This window comes from Malus domestica, chromosome 17 (genome assembly GCF_042453785.1).
Source record: "Malus domestica chromosome 17, GDT2T_hap1".
Classification (NCBI taxonomy): domain Eukaryota; kingdom Viridiplantae; phylum Streptophyta; class Magnoliopsida; order Rosales; family Rosaceae; genus Malus; species Malus domestica.
In genome coordinates this window covers 990,308-1,016,191 of record NC_091677.1, presented here as the reverse complement: position 1 = coordinate 1,016,191, position 25,884 = coordinate 990,308, and the positions used below count along the sequence as shown (strand labels likewise).

The window sequence follows — 25,884 nt, the reverse complement described above, 5'->3', positions numbered from 1 at the left end:
TTTTTCATTGGTTTTTTTTTTAAACAAACGACATTAAGGGTTAAAAGTGTGGGTTAAGCTTTTCAATGGGTTATCAACAATGTGGTTTAAATTTACCTTTAGCGAGAATAAAACTTAAAATCCTTTACTTATAAATGAAGAAGAATATCACAACATCATAATACTATGTAAAAAAATTGGCAAAGTTAAATTAAAATTAAGTGGTATGACACATAAAAAGATAAAGTAAAAGATAAGATGGACACTATTTAGTGGACGGCAGGTCGGCAGTCGGCACCGCAGTCCCATTGATTGGAAATTAAATATATATATATATATATATATATATATATATATATATATATATATATTTGTCAATTGCATTATTACACGTAAGTTGTAACAGGTTGTTTATCTCCAAACGACGAAAAATTCGTTACCGCCGGATTCCATCTATAAAATGACACAAAATCACCCAAACACCTTCACTCGCTGATAACCATTACAAAAAAAAAAAACGCCGATCATGGAGTCGCAGGGAATAGAGCACCGAACAGTCCAAGTGAACGGCATCAACATGCACGTCGCCGAGAAAGGGAATGGCCCACTCATCCTCTTCGTCCACGGCTTTCCTGAGCTCTGGTACTCCTGGCGCCACCAAATCCTAGCCCTCTCCGACCTCGGCTACCGCGTCGTAGCCCCCGACCTCCGAGGGTACGGCGACACCGATGCCCCCGCCTCCCCTTCCAGCTACACCTGCCTCCACATGGTCGGAGACCTCGTGGCGCTCCTGGACGCCATTGCACCCGACCAGGAGCAGGTGTTCGTGGTGGCCCACGACTGGGGCGCCGTCATCGCTTGGTACCTCTACCTGTTCCGGCCCGACCGGGTCAAAGCCTTGGTCAGCTTGAGCGTGCAGTTCATCCCACGAAACCCTCAGAGGAAGTTCATCGAATCGTTTCAAGCTGCTTATGGCGATGACTACTACATGTGCAGATTTCAGGTTCTGTACCTTTTTATTTTTTTATTTTTTTGGGGAATTTTTTAGCCCCTAAAATTCCACATCAGTCACTAATTGTCAATTTGATTAACATTTAATCATCCTTACTCAAATTAGTTGTGAGGTACATATTGTGCTTCCGATTTGCATTTTCGACTTTCAATTTAGAACAATAAATTCGAACATCAAGCTTCTCACTCTTTTTTCTTTGTCCGGAATAAAGGAAATAATCGACATAAGAATTCACAGATTTTAATGGTGAGGAACAGATTCGCAAAACTAAAAAGATACACTTTGGGATAATCGATCTTTTTTATTTTTAATTATCCTTGAGTTTTTTTTAGTTTTTTTTATTGTCAACTGACAAATTTAGTTAGAATAAATGTTAGATTAATTACCGACAGAATTCGAACTCACGCAGTTATGCAAATGTTCAATTTCTTTCTTTTACTGTAATAAAAGGTCTTGAGGTTTGCTTTTGCTTATTAATTTAATCTCTAAATACAAGCTATAACATATCGTATAGCTATTTCACACATGTTTTTTTTTTAATCTTTAACACACTTTTTAAAGGGTTAATTTTTGTCATGTAATTTTCTTTAATTATTTCATTTGACAATCAAAATTATAAAGAAATATGAAAAATAAAAGTGTGTGTGGACATCTTCACTTTGGAAGTGATTATTTTAAGAGAGTTTTAATGAAAAGTCTCCGATATTGTTTACTGCAACGAAAAATTATATTTTTACACTAAAAAGTTAAACCTAGTACTATTCACTTTACCTTTTTAAAACTCAAAATTTTCAAGCAATTTTCTTTAGTTTTTCTTTATTTTAAAGAGCTAACTTTCTACACCATCTTGGCAGATTGAAAACGACCATCTGTCGCTCTTTGTAATCAATCTGAATCCCAAAGTGTTATTTTATATTAAATAGGATGTGATAATATTATTTTTTTATTACATTTTCTACCTTTCAAAAGTAAATATTTTAAAGAGCAGTTCTATTTACACATTTCTTTTTTAATCTCTCATTTTTGTTAAATTTTGTATATTGATCGTCAATTCATTTAATCCGACGGCCAAAAATAAAAATGAGTGAAAAATAAAAATAGATATATGAACATTTTATTGTAATGTAATTGATTGTGATTTTTTTCTTTTAGGTTGAAGTTGCTATGAATATTTCTGTCGCTAACTAGACTGCGAATTTGAACTAATAATCCAATTGGGTTTATTCGAAAATATTGTTGTTGTAGATGGGTCTTATCATATTGTGAAAGCAGTCATGCATCTGCATTATGGTGCGGATTTGATCTCCACTGATTCTTCTCCTCATAACAACTAACTATCTAAGTCTAACCTGCTAACCCTATCATTCTACTAAAAAATATTACTGTTTGTTTAACAAGAAAACATTAGTATGTAATTCTGAAATCGCATACCCGCGGATATCAATTGCAATCTTTGCTTATGAGTTATGACTGGACAACTTACTCATATTTGTAGGAGCCAGGAGTGATAGAAGCTGAGTTTGCTCAGATGGGCACTACAAGAGTTATCAAGGAGTTTCTAACATATAGGAATCCTGGTCCACTTTTCCTGCCTAAAGGCAAAGGATTTGGACATCCCACAGATACTCCTATTGTCTTGCCAAGTTGGTTGTCTGAGGATGAAGTGAACTACTACGCCGCCAAATTTGACAAGACGGGCTTCACCGGCGGCATAAACTACTACCGGAATTTGGACATGTACGTAATTTTTTTCGAACTTATGCTGTCGAGTGTCGATGACTCTAAAGGTAATCGTTGTTTTAATTAATTTCATTCGCTTTAACAATGCAGAAATTGGGAACTGACTGCACCATGGACTGGGGCTCAAGTGAAAGTTCCGGTGAAGTTTGTTGTGGGAGACCAGGACCTAGTTTACAACTCTCTAGGTGCTCAGGACTTCATACACAAAGGCGGGTTCAAGAAATTTGTGCCGCTTCTGGAAGAAGTAATTGTGTTGGAAGGAGTTGCCCATTTTCTGCAACAAGAAAAGCCTGATGAAATTAGCAAACACATTCACAACTTCATTAAGAAATTCCATTAGCCGTATGTCCTTGTGTCGACGCCGGCTACTGCCTACTGGTGTTTCAGTTCTGCACTTCTTGCCTCCGACTTTGAGTCACGTTGTGATGGACATTGTTGTTTCCTTGTTTACCAACGTGCAACTTCCATAAACTAGTTTGGTTTTGTCATGAATACTCACTGATGATGTGTGTAATTTAAAATAAGAAGGCTAAGTTTAATTTTATAAGCTATCTGTTTGATTAAGTTAGTCCGATGACTTGAAAAATAAAGAGGTTTGTGAGGAGTTAAAATCATGTCAGTTGCTTTAAAATAAGGGAGTTTTAACAAAACACTCCCGGTAATGTTCACTTTTAACGAAAAATCACATTTATACATTTCCCTTGCACTATTCATTATACCTTTAAAACGGGTTTTTCATTAAAAATGAAGTTTTTTTGAACTTTTCGTTAGTTTTTCTTTAAAATAATTGTGGATACGTTCAAATGTTTATGAAGTAACTTATCAAGATACACACTATCGCAGCGTCGAAGCTATGACTAAATTAACAACCTATATCATAGGGGTCGATTTTGCATCACTTTGTCACATTACTGAATGACCACTTTCCTACTTTCTCACAAGTCTGAAAAAATATGAAAATTGATTTAATGTCAAATGTTGAGGTCTAATAAGAAAAATCGAAATCTTGTGAATCATTTCAAAACTGATTTTAAACCTCAACAGTATAAAATGCATTTAGTCTGAAAAAAACATGCATTGAACGTAAATGAATATCAAAATTAATAATAAACACATTAATTTAAGAGTTTTCTACATAAAAATTCTTAAAAACAACACACTAGAATAATACTTCAAACTCAATTATCACTGAGATATATGACACTTAATTAATTACTTGTGGTTATTAGTAAAAACGAGTGGTTCGTGGCTGATCCACGAAACTTTCTGCGCATGGTTAGAATCATTAATATAAAAAACATTATGTAAAAATTAAAGCACAATACGTTTTAATGAATTGAAATCTTGGGTTTTCTATGGTTTTTTAGGAATTGTGGCAATCCCCAAATTCCAGAAAGAACCCAAAAAACCCAAGGAAAAAAAATAACTGGCTATCCTCAAATCCCAGAAGAAGAAAAAATTGTTCCAAAATACCCATAAATTTGTTGGTGGGCTAGATCAATCAGATAAGGTTTTTGGCAACAACGTTGCCGGTTATGTCTGCGGAGATATGAGTTAGATGATTCTAATTATTGGCCTTCCCACTTCTCTGATTTGGAGAGAGAGGAAGAGACAGAAAGGGCGAAGAGATAACCTTCGCCGCCGATGAGGTGCTTTGCGACGACGAGTGGGACTTGTTAGGGTAGATGGTTGTCGGATAGTTTGGGGGATGCTGTTGTTTTTCTTTAAGTTTCTAGGTTTTTTTTCTTTCAAGTTAACGTTGTTAAATTGGTGTTAAGTTGAAGGTTGACGGAGAAAAAGGAGGGAGGAGATGGAGAAGTTCATAGACAACGTAGAAATATATAACAATATAAAATAATATTGTATTTTTACTAATTTTTCTAGGAATAATTTTAATATTAACTGTCTAGGCAATTTATGTTGGATGGAGATGTACTTGGGCACAAACTATGTACTAAGTAATAATTCTCTTTGCCCAATTGACGGGACAATTATTGTCTTAGGGGAATTGACCTGCTCTAAGGGATGCTATCATCACACTATCTTCTATCTTTTACACATTTTTTGTTAATTTTTGTAATTTAATTTTCTTTAACTCATTTATTTGGACAACTAAAAACTAAAAAAAATATAAAAATTAAAAATGAATATATGGATAACATCACTTTATTACAAATTGCCGGTGTTGCTTTAAATGCTAGCAAATTGAAAATGACCATATCTGTCTTTGTCGAATGAATCTGAATCCCAAAGTGTTACTTTAAATCGGACGCGTCAATGTATTTTACTACATTATCTACCTTTAAAAGCTAATATTTTGATTGCAGATTAGCGTGTAAAAGAAATCAGAGCTGTTGGTTTTGTGTGGTGGGCCAGGAAAATAAGTTAATGGGGACTATTGAATTCAATTTGTGCGGTCCAGATGAATTTAAATTACATTTCATTATTGATATTTTTTAAATTAAAATATGAATTATTGAATTCCTAATGTGTAGATTTTTTTTACGGTATTAAAAATCTCTCCCCTCCTCTTTCCATTCCCTTTCATCTCTTCCTCTCATATTCTCTATTTCGTCTCTCTTTCTATTTACGGGATTAAGATTTGCTCCTTTTTTATGTGTCCTTTTTTCGTAGGGAAACAATTTTCTTGTTTGCTGATTAATTAGTGATGTCTATCGGTTTTTGTTTGTTTGATTTGTTAGAGTTGTATTTCTTTGGAAGAACTCCCCTTTATTTTTTGGATTTGGGTTCATTATGTAAGCTACTCCAGAGCATGTTTTTACTTGGAGCGATTGCCTCAGCATATTTTTACAATGACCAAATTTATTAAAAATTTCATTATATTGACTAATGACACATAACAAGGGAGGCAGATTGTCTGCCCTCTTAGTTGTGGTGCCCTTCCATGCCCTTCTATTTTGTGCGGTCACGATTAAGTCACGTCAACATTTTATATTAGAGATAATAAGATAAAAATAAAGAAAATATAAAATATTAACATGGCTTAACCGTGACCGTACAGATAGAAGGGCATGGATGGACACCACAACTAGAAGGGCAGACAATCTACCTCTCAGAACAAGACTCCAGTATTTTCTTCTCCCTTACGTACCTAATGATTTGTACTTGCTAATTAATAATATTTCCATACACCAAAATAATCAATACCCGTCAAAATAGCGTTAAAGGACATAACAAAAAACAATCAACTTTTGTCATTTTTATATGAATGGAGGAAATGCAACAGAGGTAGGAAAAATCAACTTTTGTCTTTTTTATATGAATGGAGGAAATCCAGAGGAGGTACGAGGAGGGACAGACGACGGGATGAGTTGGGAGTGAGGTGCTTAAAAAAAAAGTATCTATGAAAAAAAGCTGTGAGGGTTTTAGGTGTTTGGTAAACTGAAAAAAAAAGCTTATTTTGGAAGCTGCTGTGAGAATAAGCTGAAATCAAAGGAAAAAGCTGAAGCTGCTATTTGCAGCTTTGGAAAACTGGCTTTTTTTCAAAGCACACGGAGTTACAGTGCTCCTTTAATAAAAAGACCCACTATCAGACTGTTTTTTTTCTTTTCCAAAAGCACTTTTACAAAAAAGTTTATCAAACACTCTGCTGATTTATTTCACAGCCGCTTATTCTCACAGCACAACCGCTTATTCTCACAGCAGTTTTTTTTTAAAGCACAACAATACCAAACCAGCCCGATGTGTTGTGTTGTTGTCAGGGGTAAAATTAGAAACTTAATTTTTGACTATTTTATTTGGATTGGTTCAGAGTTAACCATTAAATAAAGTTAGTATATGATTTTTGGTTAAAATTCAAAATTTTGAAATCATCTTTATTAATTTTCTTATAAAGAAATGTTAGTTTTCTCTCCTCGATAAACCTACGTACCAATTGTTACCATATTAAATACTAACAAAGTGAATCAAAGCGTACCAATCCTTCCATTTCAACTATAATCTAATCATTTAATTGAAATAAAGCAAAATTTAAACAAAGTACTGAGCAAGAACAAACGTACCGATCAGAGGACTCAAAAATCAAATATATACATGAAAACAAATTAAAAAATTCATTTGAACTTCAACAGTGGTACCAAAAAAAAATGATTGAGGATGTCAGTCTACAGTAAAAATTAAAACCTACCTACTCGACTTCAAAAGACAATCAAAACCAACGCAACCAACTAATAATTTGAACTAAAGAAGCAATACCTGGAACTTCAATAGCAACGTCGACCATGGTACAACATCTAAAACTTGCGCTACATTCAACTATGGGAAGAATGTGCCGTTGGAAAAAAAAAAACAAACAACTCTTCTTATCTTGAGCCGTTAGTCTTTTGCTTCGATTCAAACTCTAAGATATCAGTTAGCAAGAATGTAGGAACTCTTTATTTTTTGGGGTATATAAACTGGAAACCCTATGGCAAGCCTAGTAATTTAGGTACAATGTATGGGCTAATTGAAATACACATGACACCAAAATTTTAGGAAAATGTTCAATCATATTCTTAAAAGAAACAGATGTATAGTCTAAGAATCTAAAAAATGAGGTAGCTACATCAAAAAGCCCTAAAATTAAAATACAAAAAACCAAAATGTACACAAAAAGCAATAAATCAGCCGCCACCAAAGTCCCACCTAGCAACCCTTGATTCTGTTGCAGAAGCAAGATGAAGGACAGGCCTCGATGGAAATATGGCAAGCCGTTTGGGGAGGGGACATGGAGGGAGGGAAATAAATCTGGCAACCATATTCTGCTCAGAGTCTACAGATCAGAGCAAAGGCTAGGATGGCCAGCAAAGGAATTTGCAAGGTTGGGAAACCAGATAGAGTCTCATGCGTTTTCTGCTGACCCTACACTGGATCTTAGCTGATCTTTTACTACAGAGCTTGATAAATGCAGTTACTTAACAAGCTTATCTCAAAGAGACTTTATCCTACTCTTTTTGTAATTTTCTTCAACGATTTAAATTATTTTTATTTTAGTATATTGTTCATAAATTATTTTTGTAAAAAATTGGACAAATATAAAATTATTAAGACATCCAATTGCATTGGAAAAATAAACAAATACGGCTTTTCATATAAATACTAAGGCTATCATTTAATACAATAGTTTAATTATTTCGGATATGTATGATTTTTGTAGAGATGATCGATGGACATGGTTGCATTTTGGGAATGAGATGGATACGGTATATCAAGTATAATAACATAATTGAATAAAACTTCAAAAAAAAAAACCTAATTATATTATAAAACTTAGTAATGAACCATGTTCTCGACACAAAGAAAAATTTCTCATTCACAAAAAGAGCCCAAAGTAAATTAGTAAAGTATCGTTAGCTTTTAAAAGTCAAAACCCTTTCTATCAAGACCACCACTCAAACCCCTCTTGCCGCCATTCTCCTCCTACTCAAAGCCCTCTTGCCGCAACTCTCCTCCGACTCAACCCCACTTGCCGCCTTTCCCCACCCGGCGGATACCGTACTGGCCGGCGAAATCACACAGGTCCCCAAGTTCCTACTTTACTGTTATTTTCTTTTCTGTCTGACATTTGCTTTGACAGTCTGATTACCCAGAAGCGCAAATCGTTCAAGGTAATCTTTCCTTTTTCTTTCTTTAGCCAAGATCACGTTCTGTTCACAGTTATCATACAAATTTTGGTGAATTGTTTTCCTTTTTAATATTAAATCTCCAGTTTGTAGGTTGAGAGGGACATGATCCATGCTTCTTATCCTACTGTTTGCAAGGCTTTGTAAGAATTTGAGCTTGCAAATTATTGTGTTTTTGGTTCATTTCCCAGCTAGCCATGTTTAGAAATTGATACCCATTTTTGAAAAATTTGAACTTGAGTAGATTAGGATGGATGTTGATGATAGATTTCAGAAATTGTTCGAAATTGGTTGAAGTTGAGGGCTTTATCTAACAGATTGCATTTGCTTCTCTAGGAAATTTGGAGCCAGGGCGGTACGAAGGTCGTTGGGTTTTCACTCAAACTTTCCCCACAAGGATTTTATCAGGCGGATTCGGATGGAGAGTAATAATCAGAACTGTAGCCTAAGAGGTGGCAAGGAGGATTCAAGAGGTGCCTTGGTTGTTCTTGAAGGCTTGGATCGTTGTGGGAAGACAACACAATCAACTAGACTAGTCAAAAACTTGGAGAGGGTAGGGTATTCAGCTGAGTTGTGGCGGTTTCCTGACAGAACTACAAGTGTTGGGAAAATGATATCTTCGTATCTTTCCAACGAATCACAACTGGATGATCATACAATCCATCTACTCTTTAGTGCCAACCGTTGGGAGAAGAGGTTGGTTATGCTATTCTTTGTTGTGAGGTTTCCTATATATTGCACTTCTTCTGATTGTTGTTTTTGTTTCTAACTGATGCCAGGACAATACACAGTGAGATATATATTTTTTTTCTTTTGATTACCGAGTTGTGTGACAATCTTGTTTAATGACCTAATCTTTCATTGTTCGAGTTTAGTTTCTGATGAGTTTAGAAACCAATGTAACGGTAAAATACACAATGAACTCATAAGCAGCAAAAGTTACTTCAGTTGTATGGCTGATAGTGAGGAAACAAGTTATTGAGTGTTTCTGTATATGTTTACAGGATTCTTCTAGTCTTCATGGGCATCCAAATGCACTGTTTTTCTAGGTCCCAGTGCTCATTTACATAAAATCTGTAATGACCTCGTGTATTTCGCATTTAGGTTTCTCAGGAACCTGGCTAAAATTGATCAAGATGAGAACAATGTTTGGTTACAAAATGTGTTGGGTATTATTTCGACTGTGCAGACTTTAGTAAAGTTAGAAGTTTTTCCTTGTTATTTTTAACTTAGTTGGTGTTATGCATAATGTGGAAGGAATAGTTTAAGAGGGGAAGGAACAGTCCATGTCCCATTTTGTATGACATAGTCGTTGGCTTTTTTAGTTTGTTTAATAATTATTTTGATTACTATAAGAGTGTGTGCACTTCAATTTTAGCTGAAGTTCACTCTTAGGGTGAAGAATGAGATGGTCAAATCATTTTTCTAAGTAATCTATAATTTCCCTGTAGATCATTGATGGAGAGCAAATTGAAAAGTGGAACCACCCTTGTCGTTGACCGTTATTCCTATTCAGGGGTGGCATTTTCATCTGCCAAAGGACTTGATATTGAATGGTGTAAGGTGGGGAAATGCTTTATGTTTTACCCCTGATGATCTTTAAATTCTGTACATAAGGATATTAAAAAGATGAGGTTTCTTTTGCAGGCTCCGGAGATTGGGTTATTGGCTCCAGATCTTGTAGTGTACCTTGACATACCACCTGAGGTATGTAGTCATTTTCATCTTCACACTGAATTCTAGGGAAGAACAACATGAAGATTTGGCCCATATTTTGTAATTCTGGATTTTGGTATGTCGGTTAATTTTCTGTGTGATTGCATATCTAATATTGAACATGGTTAAGGTGATTCCTTGCTACCTATGTGGTCTTACATATCTTCCGAGATGCACAAACAGCCCCTCATAAGAAGTTTCCTAGGTATGCAAATTGATTTTGCAGTCAATAGGTTCTTAAAATAGATAATGGGTGTATATTTTTGGCCCTTCATGGCTAACTACTGATATCTTAGGGTCCTCATTCTATGCTGACTTTTATTGTTGAGGAAAATAGAGCTGTTAGTTACATTTAGCCTGGCATGATGTTGACAAATTAGCCTGGATGGTTACTCTGCAAATCAGATCGACACAGTGATTTTTCCCCCTTGTTGATATGAAGTATGAATTTATAATTGTCAGAAAGCTGCAGAAAGAGGAGGCTATGGAGGTGAGAGATACGAGCAGCTTGAGTTTCAGAAGAAGGTTGGTCAGAACTATCAGGTCCTCCGCGGTCCCACTTGGAAGGTAGTTTGTTGATTCATTCATGTAGTTCACTAAAGAACCTTGGATATTTGCTTCTGGTTGTGATGCTATCTTGACCATATCATCCTATATGCAATTTTTTACTCAAACTTTTAATTTTTGTACTGTAAAGAATACATTGAATCAACGGTTGTCCATTAAAACAAGTATTTAGAGGAACAGAATGAACGGAAATGGAAAAAGATTTCACTCTCACCAAGAGCATAGGTGGGGTTGTGATGCCAAACGTATTCCTCCAACTTCATTTTCTCATGCCCAAGTTTTCTTTTGTTTTCCAACAAACACTGATGTGAAATCTGTTCCTAATATATTATATAGATGCTGGCTGGGCTACCATTATCTGATTATTGAGTACACAGTTTATCTTGGAGTGATGCTGCAAGTTGGTAATTTTTTGTATAGTACGGAGGCTCATCGCATTAGCTGTTCAAAAACAACTAACCCTGCGACACTGCTAAATTGTTTGGTTTGCAACTGTTATTCTCGAATTATACCATTCTTAGGTGAGTTGAATTACGTGGATACTATGCCGAGGTTAAATTTGTTTTGGCTTGATGCAGATCATAGATGCTTGTTCATCCATGGAGGAAGTTGAGGAACAGTTGCAAAAGATGGTACTCGATTGTGTAAAAACATGCCAAGAAGGGAAACCCCTCTCTTGTCTCTGGTCTGGTTAAATTTTCTCTTCCCCGGAAAGGGCAAGACGCTAGTATCTGTGGAAGGTCGAATGCTGCTTATTTCATCTCGGATTGTATGACTATTTTACTCTCGTGCTAAAAGAGTTGATTCAGTGTTGTTTACTCCATCAACAGCGAAAAGCGGGATCTGTGGTAAAAGTCTTTCTTAGTTTCGCGGATTCAGTACTTCGTTTGTGGTTGTCCATGACTATTAATGTATCGTAATTGTTTTTTTTCACTAAAATAGACGAGATTGCGAGTTCTTTTGAATGAATTTGATTGTAGTCTTGGCAGTTCTACCTCAACATATGGCATGACAAGTGACAGGATACATGGTGATGTATATGTATGAGGCCCCAAGCCCTGCGTCAGGAATTTGCGAGGGTTGTAATTTGTAACCGAGGCTTGCTCCGCGAAGGAAGACATCGTCCCTAACTGAAAAGAGCGCCCGAACCAAAAATTAGATTTGTGAATGTTGTGCAGAATCAATCCACCAAGAACCACAACATCCATAGCCACACAAGCGAGGGAGGTCACAAAACGTAACAGGAGGGGGGAGGGCAAAGGGGTGTGTAAAACATCCTTGTTCCGACGTTAATTGTTCCACACTTCGTTCAATTTTTTCGGCAAATCAGTTCGACAGTGGATTGTGAGTGTTGCGTCTGGTGTCAAGATAAAGCCCAACAATCCGAGATCTAATTTATGATTATAGGTTGTAAAAGATGAGTGGGAGCGAGGGAGAGGTAGGAAAGCTGAGACCAAGGCTCAAATGGCTGAGACAAATTAAGGCTCAGACAACTGCGACAAGCTCAGAAGGAAGCATAGATGAAGAAATAGGGAGGAAGAGAAGAATAAATCACAAAAATCTGGAGGCTGCCACCGACCCTATAGTCAAAGGCTAGGGTCGGTGGCTGTGGAAGCCTTTTTTAATACAAATTATATAATCATAATCAAAGAATGTATTAGATAAATAAATGGTTAATTATGTTACTTGAAACTCAAGTTCGATGGACCAAACATAAGAAAAGTAAATTTCTCTTTCTAAATATTATTCTCACCAACCAAACGCATTATCCTCGTGCCGTAGTTCTATAGGTTAGATTTTTTATGAGGTATCTGAATACACTTTATAGATCATGTGTCAAGGTTTTATAGATCATACAGCTTTTGGAGGAATCTGTATATTTTTCTAATTACCAGAGCTTTGGTGGCCTCACTTAATTAATTTACGCAGTGAAGATATTCCTCCGATTAAATATTAAGTTGACTAATTTAATCGTCGCATATTCTCATGTTTTCTTTGTATTGTTAATTGTTCGAATATATATATTCCCTCCTTCGAAAGGAGAATAATTGAAGAAATCAATTAATTAGCAAGGTTCCCCAAAACGCTTAAGGCATCAGCTTGATGTTTAGGATTGGATTAGAATAGATAATTTACAATATGTAAAGTACACAACGACGTATATTTTAAGGGACTTCGAATGAGATTAGAAAGAAGGTGAATAACTTATCGCTTTCAATCTATTTCAAGGGAATTGAACATATAAGTTCTATAATGAGTAGTCCATATTCTATCTTCAAGCTAAACACAATTGATTTATTTTTTCATTTCTTCCATTTACAAACCTTGAATTGAATATAATGAATTGTTTGTTCCAATCCAATCCTAAAAACTAAACAAAACACTTCACTAATTAAGTGAATGGTGGTGCTATCCATACACCCCCTTTACCACTCACACACGCCTTTTAATTTCTGGCGGTTGGGACGAATGAAACAAAGATCAAAGGATTAGTTAAACTAACAAGGGGTTTGTGGAAGGTAAAAATGAGTGTAAATAGCACCACCCCAAGTGAATAAAAAGAAATAGTAGTTAATGTTCGATCAAGAGAGTGAGAGAGACGCAAAAGGAGAGTTGACACATCAGACAATCTCCTAGCTTGAATGATCAGAAAGAGTTTCAAGAGAATGAGAAACTTCATATGGTGAAAATGCAAGCTCCATCGACGGGCCAAAATTATGGAAAAACTGAACATAGTAATTAGGTGCATTTAAAAGTTCTGTAATACATGTTAAGGATTTAATTAGCCGCTGTATCTTTCGTAATTATTACACCTTCTCAAAGTACTTAAATTATGGATAATATATAGTTTTAAGAACACATACATTCAGAAGATTGGAGCACAAGTCGAGAAGAATGTTTGGAGCAACATATATGCAAGAAGTTTTGGTAAATGAATGGCCTTCAAGTTTAATTATGATGTGATTCTGAAGGAAGAAAGCCAATGGCTGCATGCAGCCTTGATGGTCAGTTATGGAGGGTGATGTATGTGACGGAATGGAGAAAATATTGAGAAGTGATGATCACTAAAAATATCAAGCAAGAGAGAATAAAGGAAGAAAAAATGGGGCATATTTTCCTGTGGATAATTCTTGCGTTCTCTTTTGGGAATGAGCTCATTTTCTCACTTGCAAATAATGTATTTTCACTGTAAACTTTTTATAATTGGTACATTCAATCTCTTAATCTTTCTTTGAAGATCATCCCTACTAAAAATCATTTGAATCGGTGATCGTTTAGTCATCCAAATGAATCAAATAACTCAACGGTTTATCATGAATATGCTACTTGGTACCTACAACTTTGAATTGTTTGATACATTTGGACAATTAAACAATCACCGATTCGAATGATTTTCTGTAAAGATGATCTTCAAATTTAAAATATTGACAGTTCCAATAAAATTTCTACACTGAAGAGAAGTTATTTGCAAGTAGGGTAATGAACTTATTCCCTAAAGGGGAAATACAAGTATTATCCTTTTGTTATTTGGAGATATTAGTGACTTATTTTTTTTGTAATCATTTTGTTTTTAACTAGTATTTAATTAGCTTTTAGTTTTTAACCTTTGTGTTTGAGATTTTGAAAAACTAAGTGGGAGAAAAATGAAGGAAGGATGCATGAATGATAGATGTTGAAGACATGTATAAGAAAATTTACGCACAAAATAAAATTACTAAGAACCACAAAATTATTTTAAGTTGTTTTCACATTCAAAATTTTGTTTTCATTCATTCTTCTTTAGTTGTTCTTCAATCTCCCTCCCACCAACCTTCTTCATTCATCCATTTTCCTATATACTTTCTCCATATCTCAAGCACAAAAAGTAAAAACTAAAACCTAAAAATAATAATAATAATAATAATTATCCCTTAAGCAGACTGTATATTCATGTTTTGTTTGTTTATCTAGCTAAGCAGATTGTATTGTCCCCTTCGTTTCAAATCAGTGTGTATTTTATAAATTTTTCATTTAATTAGTGCATGCTGATGAGGAAACTACTTATCCACCAAAAATTGAAAAATTAATTAAGAAAATAATTGAAACTTCAGAGACAGATCGACAGGCAATATATATGTTATTGGACAGCTATCACTCTGATGATATGAAGGTGTGCATTACTGCATATGAAAAATATATATAAACATACCAGCGGGTTTTTTCATAGCTTGCTAGCTTCATGCATTACTGCATTAATAAGTACAGTCTCTCCTCTGCATGTACGTACTCAAACCTTTGAGGATTTTATCAGCAGCTGCTTTGCTGCTAAATCAAGAGTGCGTACTCCACTTCTCTATTATATATATATATATGATTTCATCGCGGTTGCTTCGAGCTTACTAGTATGTACACTTTCAAGACTACTGTTCAACTCTTCTTCGGAGTTCCAGAGAAGCCAGCTACCTCCTCAGAAAAGATCAAAGCCTGTTACAATAATGAATGTACTTAATTATCGTTTAGCAACAAAATTTAAACATTATTAACTATTATATGCCAGTGGATAGCTAAACCCTGTTACATAATAATAACAATAATAATAATTATATAACAAGAAACGAAAACAATGTCTAGCTATTTCCAGTGGATAGTTAAATATATAAGAAAACAAACAGAAGGAAGAAGAAAATAGTCTATATCTACATATGGTTGGATAGCTAGGAGATTCGAGGATGTACAATTAGCCTTTTATGGTGAGTTCTCTATTGTCGTTTAATTTAGAGTTAAAAGAATAATGCAGAAGATATGATTTTTATATTCAATATTCTTCAAGTGCAAGCGCTCTTTCTTATTGTCATTTCTTCAAAAAGTCTATTTTTCTGTAGTGACTTACACGAGTCGGTCGTCTACTCTCTTTCGATCCATTGTCATCGAGCAGCTTCGCTTCCCTCCTCGCTAGAGCCTTCATTCGAGCAGTTTCGCTTCCATCTCCTTACTTTCAAAGTTTGTCTATATATATATACATATATGTCTGCTAATTATGTTAATTAAGTAGATATATTGTTGGTAGTCCACTCTATCTATCTTAAACAATTTCGTAAGACAAATATCCGAATATAAGCTACAGTTTTAGCTGATATGATGTCTTTTTCTCAAACTTTTGGCACTTTTAAAACTGTATAATTGAGATCACATCAAGTATACAGTATACGTAAAAATATTTTAACATTTATATTATATATGTTTTTCCTTCCTGCTGGTTCCACTAATCCATATATTTCGGCCTTTTTCTTTTGAACCAATTATTTCACCTTAACAGGGCATGCACGCATGTAATATAAAGTGATGAATGAAAAGACTGAAGTTAATTATCAGATAAAACAACAAGCGGAAGAAGGGAAATTCAAATGGGTAATAATATTGCAATGTAGTTGTTACCCTTCTTTTTTTGGTAATCACATGCAACACTATAACTCTCTTCATAAGTTAAGTACTTATCAGACCAAAAGAACAAAAAAAAAATTTGAGTGTTCCAAAGTACCCAGTATTTCGAATATTTTAATTGTAAAATTTAACGGTTAAAACACCTGAAGAAATTCGAATACTCTAGAGCACCCAAAAAAGTCCCTCAAAGATCATAGTAACTGGGGTTAGTTTAACGACACCAACGTAAGTTCTTCATTTCCCATCAGCAAACGAATGGGGATTTGATCTTGAATGGGGAAATTCTATTTTTATAACACCCAGCCAATCCCCCAACCCCCAAATAAAATAAAATAAAAGAAAAAGAAAAAGAGTGAAAAAAAAAAAAACAAATGATTGTATACTCACCATCTAATACAAATTTTATGTAAAGAATAACTTATTGGAAACGAGATCCTTAAATTGTCGATGCATGTATCAGAAAAAAGAATAGAATAATTTAAATTACATAGATACGAGTATGTCACAACCACATTTTTTATGCCCCGTTTCATGTCAGTCTCTTATTTGTATAACAGTATATGTACTCTTCCCAATTAGGTTTATTATGCAACAATAGTTTCTTATTACTTCTGTTAAATGCAAAACTAGGAACAGGAGTTATTCCTCTTATATATGTGCATATATAAAAACTATTTTTTCAAGTATTGACAATAAATCATACATCTAGCTAGGGTTCAAAAGTTCAATTTATACTAATTGAATTTCCCATGATTAATTAGAGATGATATTTTCAGATATATATATATATATATGTGTGTGTGTGTGTGTGTGTGTGTGTGTATTTTGTTAATCGCTTCGTTTTCCCTCCTATTGGTATATAAATCTGTTTTTTAATCTGTTTTTGGTATAAACATCATGTTCCTGGCTAAGAATATATATCTAAGACAACCAGCCAGATGGTTATTTATAGATGGATCCAATTAATTTAAAGGGTTAGATGTAGATGACTGTGACTAAAAGTTGCATTACTAGACAGGACGGAATGAATAGGAAATTAAAATTAACTAAAACAAGAAATGTATAAGAGACATGGAGTTTAATTAACCTGGTGTTTAAATATTAGTTTTTGTTAATCTGAATAATTAGGGCACTGGATGATCACAAATGTAACAATATTGTATTAAAAAAGCAGATAATTGTACAAAGAGCAATGTTTCTCAAAAGTGGGATTGTCTACGGACTCTCTACTGACTTATTAGTAAAATGTTGTATAATATTGATACAAAAATTAGAGTTAAATTGTTAGCTAACTTTGTCTACCAACACCACAAATATTAATAAATTTTTTCCATTAATCCGTGTTTATCTTACTTGTGAACTTAATTAAGACAGACTGCACCAAACTCACTCAAATGTATATAATATACATGTATAGATATACAAACAAATGCAAATGTGTATACCTGAGATCTTCAGCCTTCCATTCCATCTACTGATAATCCATATAAATTTTAAACGGCTTCAAATCAACGGCCTAGAGTTAGAGCAGCCTTGACGTCGAGCCTCCATGCAAATCCTCCACCGTCCATTCTCCACAAATCACAGGGCACAATTCGAGAGCACCTCTCCTTACCCACCGCGTACTGCAGCTTTACTTGGCACGTTAACGCTAAAGCGTCCGCGTACGGCAGCTTCTCTTTCACCACCAACCACACCGCTATCTCCGCCGCGCACTTCTGCTGGCTCACCATCTTCTTAAAAGCCTCGTTCAGCCACTGCACCCTGTTCTGACCGTCCGATATAAGCCCCGGACACGTGTCCCTCTCCAGATCACTCCTCATCCCCTCCACGTCCCTAGTCCTAACACTTCCAAACGTACCGTGCGCATTCATGCATGTGCCTGTCACGCACTCCACCGTCACCCAAGACTGCATCGCCACCATCTGCCGCATACCCACCGTCGGATCTGATCCTCCTCCACCACCCATGTAATTCCTCAACCACATGGGAATTCCTAGGCGTAAGCCCTCATCTTCTTTTCCAGCAGGATAACTATTTTGATTATTTCTATCGTTATTACTTTCCGTCACCGTAGGATCTAAAGGACGCCGGGATCCACTGTCCGACGAGCTCTCTATATCGTTCTTCTCCGGCAAGAGCTGCAGCGTCGTCACCACGCGCTTAGGATCCTTATTCTTCGCCCTACATACATTATTCTTGGAAATCCTAACGTACTTTCTCTTTCTTCTTGCACTTGTCAAAACACTCAAACCCGAGTTTTTGTTACCAACCTCTCCGGCACCGTTGGCCACCGGTTTCGGTGCAATCGGCCGGAATCTGAGCATGTTCCGGTTCATGATTGCATGCTTATCCTGCTCACCCCCAGCGCATCTTAGCATGCGCCGCCCTTCTCCGCCTTCCATATCAACCGGCTTTACACCATCTTTCTCCCTCTTGCTTTCTTTCTCCCTCTCGTCGGAGTGGTAGCTCAAGCAGGTGATGATTCTATTAGTAGAGGAGGCGGCCAGAAGTACTAACCGTGAAGCGTGAGAGGAAGCGCGCGTGAACAAACAGTGCACTTCCCCCACCTGCACCAGGAGAGATTTTTTAATGCTTCAGACATGAAATGTCTTAATATAAATTGGTTAGAACGCATTTCAAATTATTAGAGAGACATGCGAAAGATCAACTGCGAGAACATTTATATTGTCTTTAACTTGTTAATTAACATTTTAAATAATCCAACATGTGTGGTTATCTCAAAAGACATTAATATTAATTAAAGTTAAGAAATTTAAATATATTTTTTTGTCGATATGGGATATTCAAGAAGCTCCTCATGTGAGATCCAATTAGCTTATCACACGTGAAAAATTCACACTCAGCAGCCACGTGGAGTAAGTGGACACACTCAACACATGTGGCCACATGGACCCACCATTATCGGGCAGAGCCAAGGAGATCCACCCATCATTTGGCAGTAAGGCTCACTCTTTGGCTCTAATATCAAGTCAAATTATTAGACAAACGGGTCAAAGATCGACATTCAACAACATTGATATTGCTTTCAACTAATTAATTACTACATGCACAATTCGACAAGTATGAATGTTACCACAAAGAGCTGGTATTAATAAAAATGGGGTTATAATATTCTTTCTTTATCTTGCCGATTTGAAATCAGCAACCCCCAGAACCCAAAACGCTGAAACAATTGAACTATTGTATTATAAAACTTAATGTATAGTAACGTGTTTCTGACATATTAGAAAAGTTCTCCTAGTCACAGCTCCAAAACAACGACGCGCGGGATCTCATTGGTTAAATCTTTTCCCCCAGTGGGGCCCACTCGAATTCATTGTCCAACTGTCTTACCCAATCACAGAGCGTTATGTGTCAGACACTGCCGAAAGGAGACGTACACGTGGGGCAGAGCTCGGGGTTAGCGTAGTAATGTTGCCTTTTGGGGAGGTTCGAGATATCAAATACGTGGTCGCCTTTCATTTGCCGCAGATCATCAAAATTCGGTTGGAAAACAGTAACGCTGAAAGTTTGTACGCGACACATGCCGCGTGAGTCGCACTCTCCCACCAACGCCTCCTCGCGCACGGCAACAATTCGAAGGGAAGGGGAACGACGAGAGCTCTGTGCGAGTGAAAGAGATAAATTTGGTGCTTTATGATATGGACGCGTGGTTGGTCGGATGTGCAAGTGAATCTTAGGGCAAGATATTCGACGTCATACGACAAAAGCGACATTTTAATGTTTATTTTTAGAAAAATTAATGAAAATAATTTATAAATTTTTGAGTTTTAATCGATAAAATAAATGATAAAATTAATAGTACTAAAATTAATTTTTTAATGTAAAAATGTAAATTTTTGTTAAAGTAAATAATATTAGAAGATTTTCATTAAAGTTCTTATTTTTTCTATTTACAGAAGGGAAAATTTTCTATTATGGAATGCCTTTCCTCATTCGCTGCCACGTGGTCAGGAACTACATTGGACCGACAACCCATTGGACCGACAAAATACTTCTTCTTTTAACAACATTAAAATGTTGAGAATTTTAACGAAAAAACAATGAAAATTTATATTTTTATACTAAGAAATTAGAATTTTTTATTTTAATTTTCAAACCATTTTTATTAGTTTTCTTTAAAATGTTTGGCCAACATTGTTGTAAATCCATGAAAAGGGATCATCTCCAAATCTCTTCTACCTAATCATCTTTATCAAATAATTCAGGTTCTTTAAATTTGATCAAACAACTAAAATTATTATAACCTTTAAAACGGCCCATGTTTTTAGCTGTTAGATCAAATCTTAAGAGCCCGAATTGTTTAATGAGGAAGATTAGGTGGAAGAGATCTAAAGATGATCCATTTTCTCTTAGAAATGAAAACTAATTAAAATTGTTTGAAAACTTTAAGTTTTAAAGATAAAAACAAAATAAAGTGAACAGTACTAAAAATTTTTAGTGTAAAAATATAATTTTTAGTTAAAATAAACTGTATTGGAAGTTTTTCGTTAAAATTTCCTTCCTTAAATCCATAGCTTGATCTACTAGTTCTGAGTGTAGAGGTTTATTTAATTGTACGACTTTCCAATATATGAAAACAAATATAAATATAGGGTTAAGATGCTCTTCGGATTTTAACCATTCGGATTCTGTGGGTTAAACAATCATGGCCGTCCGAAAGAAGATTGTGCGTCCAGGAATCAACAATAAGCAGCAACCCTTCACTACGGAACCTCAGGGCCACACTGCAAAATTGGGTCGACGACGGCTCTCGGAGATGCCCAGCTGCTTCTCCGGCGAAGATCGTCGTCTAGTACTGTCGCAAGATGGAGAAGCTTCGAGCAAAGTCGATGTCCAAGTCTTAATTCACGTCAAACAAATGGATCTTCGGCAGCTGGGAAGGGGGAGAACGAAATGGACAACTTCGTTGGGGCTGCTGCTTGCTGGTTGATCCACATGATTCGGACAATTAAGATCCGGAGAGGATCTTAACCCAACATATATAACTTCAATGTTTCAATTAATTATTTAAAGACTTCTTGTTCTTATGCGACTCCAGGATAGAGCAAAAGATTATACTATGAATGTATGACAATATTTTGTGAATTATATTCAAATAGTATCCTTGCTGTAATAATATTTTTTTTCAAAATAAAATATACATTTACAATACGAGAAAAATGTAGCAATGGTCTCTTAACTTTAACTTAATTATAATAATGGTCATTCAACTAAAAATCCGTAACTGTTGGTCCATTAACTTTTCAAAACATGCAGCTATGGTCATTTTCTTCAACTCCGTTAGAATTTTCGTGAAAGTGAGTCACGTCCCACGCACATGTAACTGAATCGAGGGATCATTAAATCTGCACGCACATAGCAACTATTAAATCTGTACGTTTTAATGAGTTAAGAGACTAATGGTCATGAATTTTTAGTTGAGAGACTGTAGCTCCAAATGGGTTCAAGTTGAGGGATCATTGCTACAATTTTTTCGTAAAATCTAAAACTAGCTTCATTATTTAATAGTTGCTAAGATTGTATGTAAGCACTAGACATGGCAATGAAAATATAAGATTTGGAAGAAAAGGTTCATAACTATCATATCTACATGTTACATATTATTCTGTAATTGAAGGTTGAGGTTTGAGGGTTTACCACGTTACAGACTTTTTGGAAGTGTTTTTAAAATGAATGAAGAAGTGCTTTTAGAAAGAAAAAAAATTGAGTTTCAAAAGCACTTAAAGTGCTTCTTGTAAGAAGCACTAGTTATGTGCTTCTTCTAAGAAGCACTTTAAGAGTTTTTATAAGATTCACTTGCATTTTTATTAAAAGTTGATTCCAAAAATATTTTTATAAAAATGCGTTCAGACATTTTAAAAATAATTCCAAATAATACTCATGTTTTATTTTATTTATTGTTCAAATATAATTATAAGTTCCGAGGTGGGGTCGGGTGGGGGGGGTGGTGAAGGATTCTCTTTGTGAGGATCCTGGAGATCACTTCATCATGTCCGTTCATCGTACATCGTGCAGCCAGTTCTCATCACTATTTGTGTTCAATTTTAAATATAAAATTTCAAAAGATTTATGGCAAAGGATGACAGGCGAACGGACATGATGAAGTGAGAATATTGTATTTTATTTATGTAAGATTAATTTACTAAGTTTGGAGAGATGCCTATGTTTGGTAGATCAGGGTGTATGGCATTACTTTATAAGCTGTTGGACCATCTAAAAGTCATGGGCAATGCCTAGACGATTTCACTTACAAGTAAAGAAAAATATTATTATACCATAATATTAAGTGGCCACAAACTTATATATTGAACATATAAGTTTGAATTACTCACATTGAACTCAAATTTTCTAACCCACTGTAAAAATTTGATTTTTAGAAAACTAGAATCAAGTTCAGTTTTCCAATCGACATAAATGCCTTGGTAGAAAAGAAAATTACTACTTAATAATAGGTGGGGTTCTAAATAAAAACTTTTCATAATAAGAAAATGTAGTTCACAGGTCTGTTGTCCCTAAATTTTTTGTCTCTTACGTCTCTTATCTAATTGCTTGACACGTGTCTTTCAACTTATTAAAAAGTTAACATTTTAAATTTATTATTTTGTATTGGAAATTAAAAAACAAAAGGAGAAGTCGTCGGCGAGGTGGGTTCAACTATCAAAGATAGAGGCAAATTGTCTGCCCTCCTGTTTGGGTGTCATTCTCATACCCTCCTATTTTGTGCTGTCACAATTAAGTTATGTCAACATTTTATATTAATTTTTTTATAGAGATAATAAGACTAAAAATAATAAGAATATAAAATATTGATGTGACTTAACCGTCACAGTTAAGCTATGTCAACATTTTATATTAATTTTTTTATAGAGATAATAAGACAAAAAATAATAAAAATATAAAATGTTGACATAACTTAGGAGGAAATGAAAATGGTATCCAAACAGGAGGGCAGACAATCTGCCTCCATCAAAGACACATCCATTCTTGTGGTTCGCCCAAACCCACAAACAGCCCATCACGCCGACAACTTCTTCTTATCTTCGTCAACACCGACCAAGCCTCTCTCTCTGGATTTCGTATGGATTCAACCATCGAAGACACATCCGTTGCTCTTATAGAAACAAGATTGTTGTTTCTCCAACCTCATCAGCCCCAATTCTAATTGTCTGGCTCCGATTCAGATCGAAGCCTTCGCAGGCTATGAATCAATTCGCTTTCAATCACCGGCCGACTCAGTTCCATTTCTAAAACGATGGAAATCCGCATGTATCGTTGCTCTCGATTTTTCTCATCTTGATTTTGTCCAGGTATAGACGTGCACAGAGGTATAACGCTTGCGTTTTGTGAATAGAAGTTGTGTCTATATCATTGGCCGAAATATTGCACTGTAGTGTGTGTGTGAGAGAGAGGATGTTTTGCCGACAGGGTTTAGATGGGTGTGCACAAAGAATTTTTGGGAACTCTACTTTTAATGAAAACTAACGAAGTTAACAGTATTAACCCTTTAGTAGTTGAAAGACACTTGTTAAGCAAATTTGAAAAAAAAAAAAAAAAACACGAAAGAGACACGAAGTTTGGAAAGCACACCTGCGACCGAAAATGCATGGCTTAACGAGAGGAGCCGCGTTTTTCTTTCTCTCTGCTTATTATTTCTTTGTTTGAACTTCTTTCCTCTCATTTCTTTCCATTGTTTTGGTAGTTTGCTTTATAGAAACAAGTATTAATAAACATATACCTGATCCGTATTTGTCCACTCCAGCTTTGCTTCTGGTTCAAAGACCCAAACTAAGCGCCGCCTTGATGTCCAGCCTCCAAGCCAACCCGCACTCCATCCTCCACACATCGCACGGCACCATCTTCGAGCACTTCTCCTTCTGCCTCGTGTAGTACTGCAGCCTCACCCGGCAACTGAACGCTGGGTGAGTATACGGCAGGCTCTCTTTCGTAGCCAGCCGCACCACAACCTCCGCCGGCGGCGACTGCCCCTCCACGTAGTTCACCATCCTCTTGTAGGCCTCGTTCACCCACTGCACTCTGCTAAAACCGTCCGATGTAAACCCCGGACACGTGTCTTTATCCAAACTCTTCAGTTTCTCCACGTCCGTACAACCTAAACCTCGTACATCCATGCACGTGTCTGTCACGCTTTCCACCGTCACCCACGAGTCCACCGCCGCCACCCGAGGCACCACCGCCGTAAGATCTGTGCCGGATCGGGTGTCCGCGTTCCAGACGGACCAGTTCATCTTAGGGTTTAGGTTCATCCACGTAGGCAACTCCCTGTTATCCGATGTTTTAACAACCGTAGGATCAACAGAAGTACACCAAGATCCACTACCTGAAAAATCTCTCGAGTCTGTTTTTTCCGGCATCAGCTGAAGAGTGACGACAGCCGTCGGATTATCTACTGTGGAAGATCTACTGTTGATTATTTTTCTGGCGCCGTTATTATTTTTAGGGTTCTTTGCAACCCTAATGTACTTCCTCTTGACTCTCTTGCTTGCACTAAGAACGGTTTTACCATCCGCCGAAGTCGTACCGGAGGAAGAGCCGCCATCCGCCGGTTTCGGAGCGATCGGCCGGAATCTGATCATTGTCCGGTTGATTATCGCTTTATCCAGAGCACCGGTCTCACCATATGGCACGTGCCATCCATCTCTGGCGTCCATCCACCCTCCACGCACGATCTTCCTCTCCCCTCCCGCGGATGCCAGATTTCTGTCTGTCTTTCGCTCTCCTCCTTTCTCTCAATATCTCTCTCTCCGGATGGCAGAAGGGATAATCATAGCAGGAAGGAGAGTGGTGGCTGGGTGAGGAACCCCCACTTGTCTAGGGCACCACTCCAAGTGTGTTGACAACCCATTGGCTGATTCGTTTGCCTGTAGGGCCCGCCTAAAGTTTGGCTTATCTAGGAAGACATTTTTATAAGAAAAGCATAATATACGTACTATACTATTCTACGTGTTATAATCAGTGTTGACTAGAAACAATTGGTATGTCTTATTTATAAGTTACCTTAGAAACAAATACACATGTTAATACATACAATATAAAGAAATAAGTTAGAGATACTATATTTTAAAACTATATTATGTAGACACATGACGAGCGGTTAATGATTTAGATTCTTTTTTTAATGATTTAATAAAGAAGAAATACAACCAAACATTCACATTATGTGATCAACGAAATAAAATTTACGTAAATGATCTCAATAGTATCATCCAATATATAATATACAGTGAAAACTTGCTCATATACTAGAAGAAAGACGATATGGAACAAATTTATTGTCACTATAGGTTCCTAATCCAAGTGTAAATTTATTTTTGTAACATAACAATATATTATTAGATTAAAATTCAACGTGGCGGTGAACTTGTTCATACATAAGCTTCTTTCGATACTAGAGGTGTAATTGATTTCTGTGTTCTGGAGTTGGACCCACATGTTGGCCAAGGAGGGACACGTGGAGTCAGGTTTGGTGAAACTATCATTTTCTCGATTAAGGTTACGCTATCCTCATTTTTGTGTTTCTTTTGTATCTCTTTTCTAATTGTTTAACGCGTGTTTCACTCATTAACTACGAAGGTAACACGGTTAATAAATAAAATAATAAAAACTAAAAATAGAAGACTGGGGAACATAGGAGCCACCCAAATTCCTCACACAACTCTGGTGGCCACCACACTTTTTTCGTCCATTACCCCTTCGTCTTGTCACCGAAGTCCAACCATCACATGAGCCACTTTCAACCCCCATTCTGCTGTCTACCTTTTCTTCAACCTAGAGGATCTGTGA

The 25,884-nt window shown here is 36.1% G+C and overlaps 4 protein-coding genes across 9 annotated transcripts; 2 read left to right on the top strand and 2 right to left on the bottom strand.

Moving 5' to 3' along the window:
* Positions 1–292: 292 nt before the first annotated feature.
* On the top strand, positions 293–3,278 carry LOC103404219 (epoxide hydrolase 2-like). Its single transcript, XM_008343109.4, has 3 exons — positions 293–982; positions 2,487–2,728; positions 2,822–3,278. Exons 1-3 carry the CDS (start codon positions 506–508, stop codon positions 3,069–3,071), a joined length of 969 nt encoding a protein of 322 aa, XP_008341331.3. The 5' UTR covers positions 293–505; the 3' UTR covers positions 3,072–3,278.
* Positions 3,279–8,002: 4,724 nt separating this feature from the next.
* LOC103404221 (thymidylate kinase) lies at positions 8,003–11,604 on the top strand. 5 transcript variants are annotated; one of them, XM_008343110.4, is made up of 7 exons: positions 8,076–8,337; positions 8,439–8,495; positions 8,689–9,048; positions 9,804–9,915; positions 10,000–10,059; positions 10,531–10,635; positions 11,214–11,604. In XM_008343110.4, the coding sequence occupies exons 2-7, from the start codon at positions 8,458–8,460 to the stop codon at positions 11,328–11,330; spliced, it is 792 nt and encodes a 263-aa protein (XP_008341332.3). In that variant the 5' UTR covers positions 8,076–8,337; positions 8,439–8,457; the 3' UTR covers positions 11,331–11,604. The 5 variants fall into 5 exon arrangements, with proteins under 5 accessions (XP_008341334.3, XP_008341332.3, XP_008341333.3 ...); XM_008343111.4 differs by having other exon boundaries at positions 8,085–8,337; positions 8,446–8,495; XM_070816759.1 differs by having other exon boundaries at positions 8,102–8,248; positions 8,446–8,495.
* A 3,131-nt stretch (positions 11,605–14,735) lies between these two features.
* Positions 14,736–18,719, bottom strand: LOC103404222 (uncharacterized). 2 transcript variants are annotated; one of them, XM_008343117.4, is made up of 3 exons: positions 17,502–18,719; positions 15,506–15,643; positions 14,736–15,099 (listed from the first exon to the last, which is right to left on the bottom strand). In XM_008343117.4, the coding sequence occupies exon 1, from the start codon at positions 18,459–18,461 to the stop codon at positions 17,565–17,567; it is 897 nt and encodes a 298-aa protein (XP_008341339.3). In that variant the 5' UTR covers positions 18,462–18,719; the 3' UTR covers positions 14,736–15,099; positions 15,506–15,643; positions 17,502–17,564. The 2 variants fall into 2 exon arrangements, with proteins under 2 accessions (XP_008341339.3, XP_008341335.3); XM_008343113.4 differs by lacking the exon at positions 15,506–15,643.
* Positions 18,720–21,135: 2,416 nt separating this feature from the next.
* LOC103425791 (uncharacterized) lies at positions 21,136–25,120 on the bottom strand. The gene is made up of 2 exons (XM_008363891.4): positions 23,819–25,120; positions 21,136–21,428 (listed from the first exon to the last, which is right to left on the bottom strand). Exon 1 carries the CDS (start codon positions 24,750–24,752, stop codon positions 23,856–23,858), a length of 897 nt encoding a protein of 298 aa, XP_008362113.3. The 5' UTR covers positions 24,753–25,120; the 3' UTR covers positions 21,136–21,428; positions 23,819–23,855.
* Between the last annotated feature and the right edge of the window lie 764 nt (positions 25,121–25,884).